The sequence below is a fragment of the Sinocyclocheilus rhinocerous genome, unplaced genomic scaffold (genome assembly GCF_001515625.1).
Source record: "Sinocyclocheilus rhinocerous isolate Xijiao unplaced genomic scaffold, SAMN03320098_v1.1 scaffold2798, whole genome shotgun sequence".
NCBI lineage: Eukaryota > Metazoa > Chordata > Actinopteri > Cypriniformes > Cyprinidae > Sinocyclocheilus > Sinocyclocheilus rhinocerous.
In genome coordinates this window covers 4,735-14,381 of record NW_015638096.1, presented here as the reverse complement: position 1 = coordinate 14,381, position 9,647 = coordinate 4,735, and the positions used below count along the sequence as shown (strand labels likewise).

The 9,647-nt window shown below is 38.1% G+C and overlaps 1 protein-coding gene and 1 pseudogene across 1 annotated transcript; one reads left to right on the top strand and one right to left on the bottom strand.

The window, feature by feature from the left end:
• The window catches only part of LOC107749606 (stimulated by retinoic acid gene 6 protein homolog), a 28,461-nt pseudogene extending 24,313 nt beyond the window's left edge, over positions 1–4,148 (top strand).
• A 1,436-nt stretch (positions 4,149–5,584) lies between these two features.
• On the bottom strand, positions 5,585–8,683 carry LOC107749605 (immunoglobulin superfamily containing leucine-rich repeat protein 2-like). Its single transcript, XM_016564778.1, has 2 exons — positions 8,447–8,683; positions 5,585–7,893 (listed from the first exon to the last, which is right to left on the bottom strand). Exon 2 carries the CDS (start codon positions 7,882–7,884, stop codon positions 5,764–5,766), a length of 2,121 nt encoding a protein of 706 aa, XP_016420264.1. The 5' UTR covers positions 7,885–7,893; positions 8,447–8,683; the 3' UTR covers positions 5,585–5,763.
• Between the last annotated feature and the right edge of the window lie 964 nt (positions 8,684–9,647).

Sequence of the window (9,647 nt, the reverse complement as noted above, 5' to 3'; positions counted from 1 at the left end):
TTGAATAGTATATGCTATTTTATTTTAGTAATGTACTATATATATATATACATCCTTAAGCTTGTATGAGGAATCACAGAGGTTGGATGTGCTTTTTTTTTCTTTCTTTACAGAGGGAGTCTGTTTCTTCTCAGCTACATGCTCTTCCTGATTAATGTCATGGTTGGTGTTATTCTGGGCATTTGGAGGATAGTCATCACTGCCCTTTTCAATATAGTCCATTTAGGACGCTTGGATATCAGCCTTCTCAACCGCAACTTCGAGCCATTTGACTCAGGTACTGCTGGACAGAGCAACGCATTTACATTCAGATACCCTATTAACAATGAAGGTGCACTCATTTACCGTAAAATTACAGTCAAATGTATTGCTGTCATGAAATGAAATTAACGCCCTTTATATCATCAATATTATATTTAATAATTTATTTTGTATTTTTAAAATATAAAAATCTATTTTTGTATTTTATTAAAAAAAAATTATTTTCATTTTAAATATTTAATTATATCCAATATTTACATATTTTATATTTGTATATAATTTTTATATATTTCTGTGGTTTCAAACAAGACCCCTCCAATCAGATTTAAGCTAGATTTGTAGTTTTACAAACAGAAATATCAAATGTAACTGTACTTCTACTATATGCTGATATTTCTGATAAAAATGCCACACTGAATTTCGATTGCGACTGAACAGAACCCTCTGTGGTGTCAGCTGTTGGATGTGGTTGTTATTTGTATGTAGATTGTCTCTTCCGTGTTTGGGCTCACAGCGCTGTGCTTGTCTCTGCAGGATACCGCTGCTACGCTCATTACCTGAAGATCGAGGTCAGTCAGTCTCACCCCGTGATGAAGGCCTTCTGTGGGCTGCTGCTGCAAATCTCAGGCCAGGACAGTGTCTCTGCACAGAGGAGGAGAGATGCTGAAGAAGGTCTGAGCTTTTGTTTCTTTATTGCTTCAGTTCATGACAACGATATGATGAAAAATAATTTGTTGGAGAGCAGCCTGTTCCAGAGTCTGGTCTCAAACTCAAAGCTTTTAGTCTTCAGAACTAATTCAGAGCCGCTTGACTGAGGATGCGGTTTATTGTTTTAAAGCTGCACTCATTGAATTTGTCCAGTGAGCTTTATCAGTGAGTGTGTGGAAACCGAACTTGATTTCAGGCCTTCTGTGAGTCAAGCTGTTGAAAATAAAGATGCATTGAGCTGATTTCAAATAGGTATGAGGATGTTTTTAAAGGTTAGTTGTTGTTAAAAAATATATTTCTAATATTTTGTTATATAAAGTAATAAATTTTGTTATAATGTTGTTTTATATAAAAAATATAACAGCTAATTACCATAAAATTAAACATTTTATAACTATAAAAATAATACATTAATAAAAATAAAGCAATATATAAAATTATATATATATATAATTAATAACCCTGTTATATGTGAGGAAAAAAGTATTTTTTATACTTATGTATTAATTTATAGTTTTAATTAATACATTTTATTATATAATTGTCAAAAGACAAAATATCATTTCTAACTGACCAAGCATAAAAAGTGCTGAATTATGGTTATTATATGTACTATATGTAAGGGATAATTCACAGCTAATTACCATAATTATATATCTTTTTTAAATGAAATATTAAAAAATTTATGATTAATAAATAACCTTTTATTTTTTTATATAAAATAATACATTGTTATAATATTGGTATAGAACAAAGTATTATTTATAACTCGCCGTGCACCACATTGGTGCAAACAGATTGAACTCCCAGTATGCAGTAGAGTTTAAAAGGAACAGATTAATTTCATCTACTTTCAATGCATTTCAAAACAGAAAGCAGAGCAAAATGATGTTAGATCATCTGTGTCGCATCTCTGACCAAAGCCGAGATTCATATTGATCTATGTTTGATTTCTCCTGGGTGATTTATGTCTATTTGCACAGACATTTCAGGCACAATAATTATTTAAATAAATCAAAAACATTATAAAAATTGTAATTGTAAAAAAAATATATATATCAATTATTAATAAGAACAATTAGAGCGTTCCCGCAATGATTACATTTGTCAGGATAAATTGGGCCCCGATGTGCAGTAACTCACCTCGGCCCTGCTGCTGCTCAATCAGACCTGTCAGAGAGACAGAGTCCATAGTGTGAACATCCTCTGTACATTCACAGTTCACATTGCTCATCTCCTTTCATAAAGTGGAGCGGAGATGGAATTCAAGCTGTACGTGTGTGTCTCAAGTCAAAGTCAGATCTGTCAGCGTTTGATGGGGTTTGCCGAATGATAGGCAGCAGATGGTGTGTATTCAACATTAAACAGCCCTGTCTTTTGTTGATTTTACACCTACAGATGTACTGATGCTTGCATTCAAAAACTCAAGGAATCTGATTGTCACGTTTGTATTTTCATACAATATTAATTATTATCTGTGGAGAATTGTTAAAACTGGTAGGTTACACAGACTGAGCTCTGTAATTGACTGTTTCATATGTGTGTGTGTGTGACCCATAGTTTTTACACTCGGCATAATTGCACATTGCCATATGTTCCAACTGTGATACTGTGGTTTTGTGTTGCTGTGCTGTATGATTATGAAGTAGCGCTCTTTTATATGGACAGTATTTCTTTGCATTAAGTGTCTTTATTTTAGATGTAATTTTTTTTAAAGGAATATTTATTTATGACTTATTAAAAAGCAAATCGGTTCATTTTACTGAATCAAAAGCATACACACGACCAGGGTAGTTCGATTCTTGAACGAAAGACTCTTATGAGTCGGTTCTTTGAGGTGAATCATATACAGACAGTGCTACAAGTTGAGTCCATTTCGCCAAACGAATGACTCGAATGAGTCGATTCTTTTTAATGAATAATTTTAGTGAATTTTTAGGGGAGATTATACAGCGCGAACAGTGTAGTTCGTTTTCCCAACAAATGATTCTCATGAGTTGGTTCAGTTAGTTAGTTAATGCAGTTGGTTAGTTAATAAAAATTGGCTATAACTACACCGGTGAAGTCCAAATCACAGACAAAGGAATCTTATGAGCCGTTTCTTTGCAATGAATCATAAACAGACCGCGCTAGTGGAGTTCAGTCTATAGTCTTTGGTTCAGTTCACTATCTACGACTAAGACTAAACTATACGACTTTATCTACATGCTAATTTAACATCTTTCTTACATGTTCAACATTTTAAGGTATTCAATTGGTCCAGCAAGAGAAGAAGCAAAACAAGGTGTCCAGCGCTAAGCGGGCGCGAGCGCACTGGCAGCTCCTCTACACGCTGGTCAACAACCCGTCCTTGGTGGGCACCAGGAAACATTTCCAGCGCCAGAGCTCTGAAAGCTTCATCAACGGAGCCCTCAACCGGACCTCCAAGGAGGGCAGCAAAAAGGAAGACAGCATCAAGGAGCCTAGCAAAGAGGCAGAAAGTGCCGCCACCAACAACTGAGGACTGCAAATCACCATGCGGAGAAGGAGATCGGCCCTCCCTGCCCGCCAGCCTCTTCATTCTTAATGGCTGCTGGCCAGATATTGATGATAGTATTATTTGCTTTGGTGTAGCAGAGAAGCACATGTGTTTTAGCTAAGTGCACTTACAGCTCAGTGCCTCAGGAAGAAGTTCATGCAGTTGTAGTTTACGGATCCTTTGCACATGTGTGTGGATGGATGGATGGATTGTGTCTTTTGTTGCATGTGTGAGTGAGACTGTCTCTCCGTCTTGGGCTTAGTGTATCAGGAAATTTAGTTTGGCACTGAACTCACGTCTAACCGCTTGATGCGAGGTTAGTACGTGTGACTATTTATGAATGTACAGGTTCTGCTCGTTTGCAAATTGGCCAATTATTCATTTCCACTCAACATCTTCATTTTTGCACTCATTGGTGTGACCAGTGGTGAGAATGTTATTATCATAGATGAAACCAATAATGTCCATTGTTGATCTTTGTCTGTTCTCATAAAGACAACATCTGCTGTAATTGTATTACAATTGTTTTTCATCTCTGACAAACTATAAATACAATCTGTCTCACTGTTACATTGACACTTAATTTTGATATTCCCTCTATTATGTCTTGTTCTGCTACCTATGGCATATTTGTGATTGAAATAAAATAAATATTACAAATAAAAGTATGTTCATTGTGTTAAGTGAAATAGTGCCATCTCCTGTGTCGCGTGAAAGACGTGACAATAAGAGTTTTAAACGCATGATTTTATATTTTAATGAAACCAATTGAAAACCATTTAAATCCGAGGTATTTTCATGAAATATTTTTTCCGTGCAGCGATTTTAAAAACTCGAATGCATGATTCGTGGGGTTATTATTAGTAATATTTAAAATAAATAACTAGACAGATGTTGAGAGCGCAATTGTTCCGCAATCACATCATTCCTTTGTTCTACACTATAGTTTTCTCAAGAATTCAAGGCATAACGAAAAATAATCACTATTACACATTTTATTGTATCTAAATGTAAAAACAAATAATTTCCTGAATTTAAATGTTCAATAAATATCCCATATGCTATATATTCAGACTTATATATTTGTTTTGAAATATTCGTTTCAGAACAACAAAAAGCTAAATAAATCATAGCTACTTTAATCGGGTCTTTCTTAATTTTGCAAATTAAAATCAAAGCAAAAACATATCTGTTCCGAGTGTTTGAACTCCTTTCAGGCGGCGTCTCGCATAGCCAGCGTTCAATATCCAGCGCACGGACTTCAAATTATTTATGATTTTTCATAGCTACTGAACTGTGTGGTTTATGCTGGAGATTGTCCACATTTATAAAAAAAATAAAAAAAAAACTTTTCTGTGTTTGCAAACAATGTCCAATACATTTGTGCGTTCAATATTTTATTAAGGTCACGTACATAAAATCATATCAAAATCTTTAAAATGTTTGAGTATTTTTACAACATCATTGGACAGTTGGACACGAAACAAACCACTATGCGTCAGTTTACTGGACACTCGATGTCGCTTTGACTGATGGTAAAAACGGACCATTTATATTTGTATAAAAAAAGAGAGAACATCTCAGGTTACTTGGCTTACACCACAAATCGACATTTAATATCTACAGTCTATAGTATCCTAATAAAAACACACTTGAAAATACTTTTGTGTGACATGCCACGAACAAGAAGGCTATCTCAAAGAGAAGAAAGGACACGTTCAGTCAGTTCATAAAGGCGAGAGATATTTTTAAAGCACCCGTTCGCAAAAAGATTAAATATCACACATTTTGGGATCCCACATTACACTTAACAAACCTTTTTTTTTCCTTCTTTTTCTTTCAAGGTGACCTGGCTGGTTTTCCAGACACACACATGCGGTGGAAAGAGTAACAGGGTGTTTTTTTCCCCTCAGAAGCGCTTGATGTCCACTATACAATATGCACTTCGATGATTTTTAATGGATGCTACTTGAGACAACGTACGTTTACGGTTATGCTAAAGTGACGAGACTTACGGAAAGTGAATTGTTTAATGAGGTTTTTTGAAGATATTTAGGATGGATAGTTTGTTTTTTGAAGATATTTAGGATGGATAGTTTGTCCATTTAAGTCTAGTCCACTGGATAAATCTCAAAAACCCTGTTTATAATAATGAACACTCATCGTATGCACTTACTGCTAACTTACTGAGGTAAAATTCGTCTGTATTACGTGAGATGACAGTCCGTATTCACTTAGTTTGTATTGTGTTTCAGAGCGAACGGACAACAGGCATCTCAGCCGGGTTGTTTGTAATTACCGTTGATCTCCGCAGATATGTTTACCGCTTCAGCCCCGAGCGGCAACCGATCGCTGTACTCGGATCCAACTTCAAACTCCTCCTGCGTTTTGGATTGTGACTCGGGAATGGACTCGGTTACCACGCTGCCCTCGACGTCCTCACCTTCTCCGTCCCCCTCCTCGCCTTCTCCCTCTCCCTCTCCTAGCTCACTCGGGTTGAAGTTCTTCTCGGATCCCACAAAAGACGCCCTGGGGTCGAAATCCGTCGCGATTTGCTTTTCCATCTGATCTGGGTTTTGCATCTTCATAATCAACTTGTAGGTCTTGCCTTGATACTTGTAGAGCAGATGGCAGCAGGTGGCACCCAGCAGGGGAACGGTTGCCAAAGCTAGCAAAAAAATGCTAACGACCACTATAATTAGCAAAGATGGGATTTTTTTCCTAGTTGTGAAGACCACTTGGACTTGACAGTCCTGGCCCCCATAGGTTAGGCACAGAGTGTAATTAGTGCCTGGCTTGAGGCCCTGGAAACGATAGGCGTTGACGCCCTCCTCTATCTTGGACCACTGCACCACTGAATGTCCATTGCCAGTACCGACGCAAAGGTACAACATGTCCAGGGGTGACTTTTTGGTGGACGTCTGGAAAAGACTAAAAGGCTCCTTATTCACAGTTTGGAGGTCCTGTTGTTGGCTGAGGTGAACGTTTGACTTCGCGTTGGCCATCTGGAAAGGGTTCAGCTGAACTTTGGCCTCAGTTTCTGAAACTTCCAGAGCAATAACTCCGAAATCAAATGTGTATTGTTTGAGTTCATCCAAGCTGAGGTTGAAAGCATGATTGGAGATGTACTGCGTGCCATCATTTACTCCGCATTTGCCAACAAAAGGCAAAGTCCCTTCTTCCACTTGCTCTTTATCCACTGTAATGAGAGATGTTCCAGTTGGAAGGCTCTTTGTCTTCTCCTCAGATTTGGACCACATAACGCTGTTTTTGGAGCCTTTTGAACCAGGTTTGTCTTCTGGTAAATGGCTGGATGCTTTTGGGTCTAGCATGGAAATGATGGCGTGCTTTTTGGTGCCCGCAACGACAAGTCTCACCGAGCGCTCGGCTTTTCCCATGTCATTGACAGCAGAGCAGGTGTAGTTCCCATCTTCCTTTTTACTTATGCGAGGGATGATTAAGGTGCCGTTTTGAAACACAAGGAACCTGGCGTTCGTAGGTGGTCCGTTAATTGGAATCTCAATTTTTTCAACAATGGCCGGCAAAGGGAATGTAATTAGTTGGTTTCCAGCATATATCTCCCATGTGACCTCAGGTTTAGGGGTTCCTTTTGTTTCGCAGTAAAGCATGACCATATATCCCTCATTGAGTTCGGTTTTTTCGATGTTTGGCTGATATGTGATGGACACAGATGGGGCCTTGCAGTCCAGTTTGGGCATGCTAGTGACCTGAGTACCTTTGAGGTGGGATGGAGCATTGCAGACAATGTTGTTTTGCTCAGGGATGGAGATTGAGGATTTGTTGATCCAGTCCCTGAGCCACTCAAGGTTGCAGGAGCAGGTGAAGGGGTTGTGGAAGATTTGGAGATGAGACATGGAAATCAAAGCATCAAACGTTCCCTGCACGATGGTGGTAAACTTGTTATTGTTAATACGGACCGAACGCAGTTCCTTCAGTTTGGAAAAAGTATCCTTGGGGATACTGACCATGTCATTATTGTTCATCTTTAACAACTGCAGAGCAGTGAGATTGGTCAAGTCTTCCCATGGAAAATGCACGATTTTGTTGTGGCTAATATCCAAATTTTTCAGCTGAATCAACGGCGCAAAGGTGCCCCTCTCAACAGTGACGATTTCATTGTGAGCCAGCCAAAGAGAGGTCACCTGGGTCACATTTATAAAGTTTTTGGATTTCAGCACTTTAATCTTGTTAGCTGAAAGACTCAGGGTGGTCACATTGGACGGCAAGCCCACGGGTACTTCCAGAAGGTCTTTGTAGGCACAATCTGTAAGCTGGAGGCTTAATTTATCGGTGCATTTGCACTGCTCAGGGCAACCGCGTGCACTGCCAATCACTGCAGTCCCCAAGGCAATAAGCATCAGGTATCTGGTTGCCATTTTCAGCACCTGCCAAGCACACATGAAGGTGCAGATTAGTACTTTAGTGGATTTCTATATTTCTATATATGAATCATGCTCAAAGAACCAATGTAGGAGTCATTTAAGAAAAAAAGAGTCAGCTTTGCACATCATGAGGGTGATAATAAAAAGCATATGACATTACATTATATGGTCATGCACATTTGTTTTGCTTTTATATTATTTCTAGTCTCTTTTTTCGAGTTCTTGTCGACTAATTGAGCTTAATGAGAGGAAACAAGAAAGACAGCGGACATCCCCGAGCGTCCTGCTGCGTTACCGGACGGCTGAGCAAACGCTCGAGAACGGAACGCTCGGATCATGTTCGCTGTCCAGCGTTCTGAAAACGCTCTTCGCTTTTTAACGAAACGTGTTTGTTTTGTGAATGTTTTAAACTTTCACTAACCTCACCGTTTCCTAACCGCACAAACCCAAGTTTCAAGAGGAAATACACTTCTGCAGTTTATTTGCTTATGTTTCTACTTACTTTCTGAAAAATTGTTGTACGCTTAAAAGGTTTAACTTTCTCACATTGCCTTACCTGTCAGTGATATTCCTAACACTCGCGCGGATTTCAGTCAACACGACACTTGATGAAATATGATAACAATATTTAATGCTCAGATGCCAAATTATCCCAAAACATGATGCAGCATTTTATATCCCGTTGGAAATCTCTGCTGTTTTGGTTAGCAGACGGCAGATGATACATTTTAGTGTCCGTGTGAAGCTGAGCAGAGCAGAAGCTGTTTTCTCCTCGCGCTTGAGTTCGGACAGAATTCACAGTGGAAGGGGAGGGAGGGATTGTGAAGGCGCAGCCTCTCCCTTCAATTCCGCATTAAAGCCACAGGGACTTTGCCTTCCACATGAAGGTTATTCATAATTTAGATACAGTTGATAATTTCACATGACCTATGCCCTTGTTTGTCTTTTCGATGTGAGTATTACTGTCCACATGATACTTTTTCCATATATTAACTGTGCATTTTCTGTATACATTTTACAGGTTAGTAGCCTATTTTTTAGATGAAAAAGTCGCCCATCGGAAAATATGCTACAGTATGTACCAGCAAACAAAAGAAAATTGGTCATAAAATTCTGAATTTATTTCTTCTTTTAAAGAATGAAAACAGAAAAGAATGACCAAAAAGCAAGTCCAGCTATAATTGTCTAGTGACTAATTGTTTAAAAGGAACATAAAATCTTATTAATTATTGGCTATTTGCAATTATATTATTATTATATTATTAGTAGCCTATTGTTATTTTTAATGTGGAGCGTATTTTGTCTGTCATTACAGATGTCCCTAAATGCCCCTAAAGTGAAATTTGCTGCCATGAGCAAACCAGTGGGCATTGAAAAATTAATAAACAAGTGAACTGGGCTGCATTAACAATGATAACATGATGGAGCTCAGCAACAGCTTAATTGTTCTGCTTGTAGGCTACTTGCGGTGACTTTACAGTGGAAAATGCTTAATTTTTTGACAGGCCTTAAAGGACCCTTGCTCATACAAAACTAAATACAATGAAAATGTAAATACACTTGACTTTGCAGGACACAACCGTCTGTTCATTGCCTTTTATTTTGTTGCGGTTTGCGGTGGTGACCCCCGAAACCCTTTTATATGCTTCCATCTAGTGGTCATTTTCTATACTTATGTCATTTTTGCTGTTGTTAGTTTATTTATCTTATACCGTAGTTTTATATATATATATATATATATATATATATATATATAT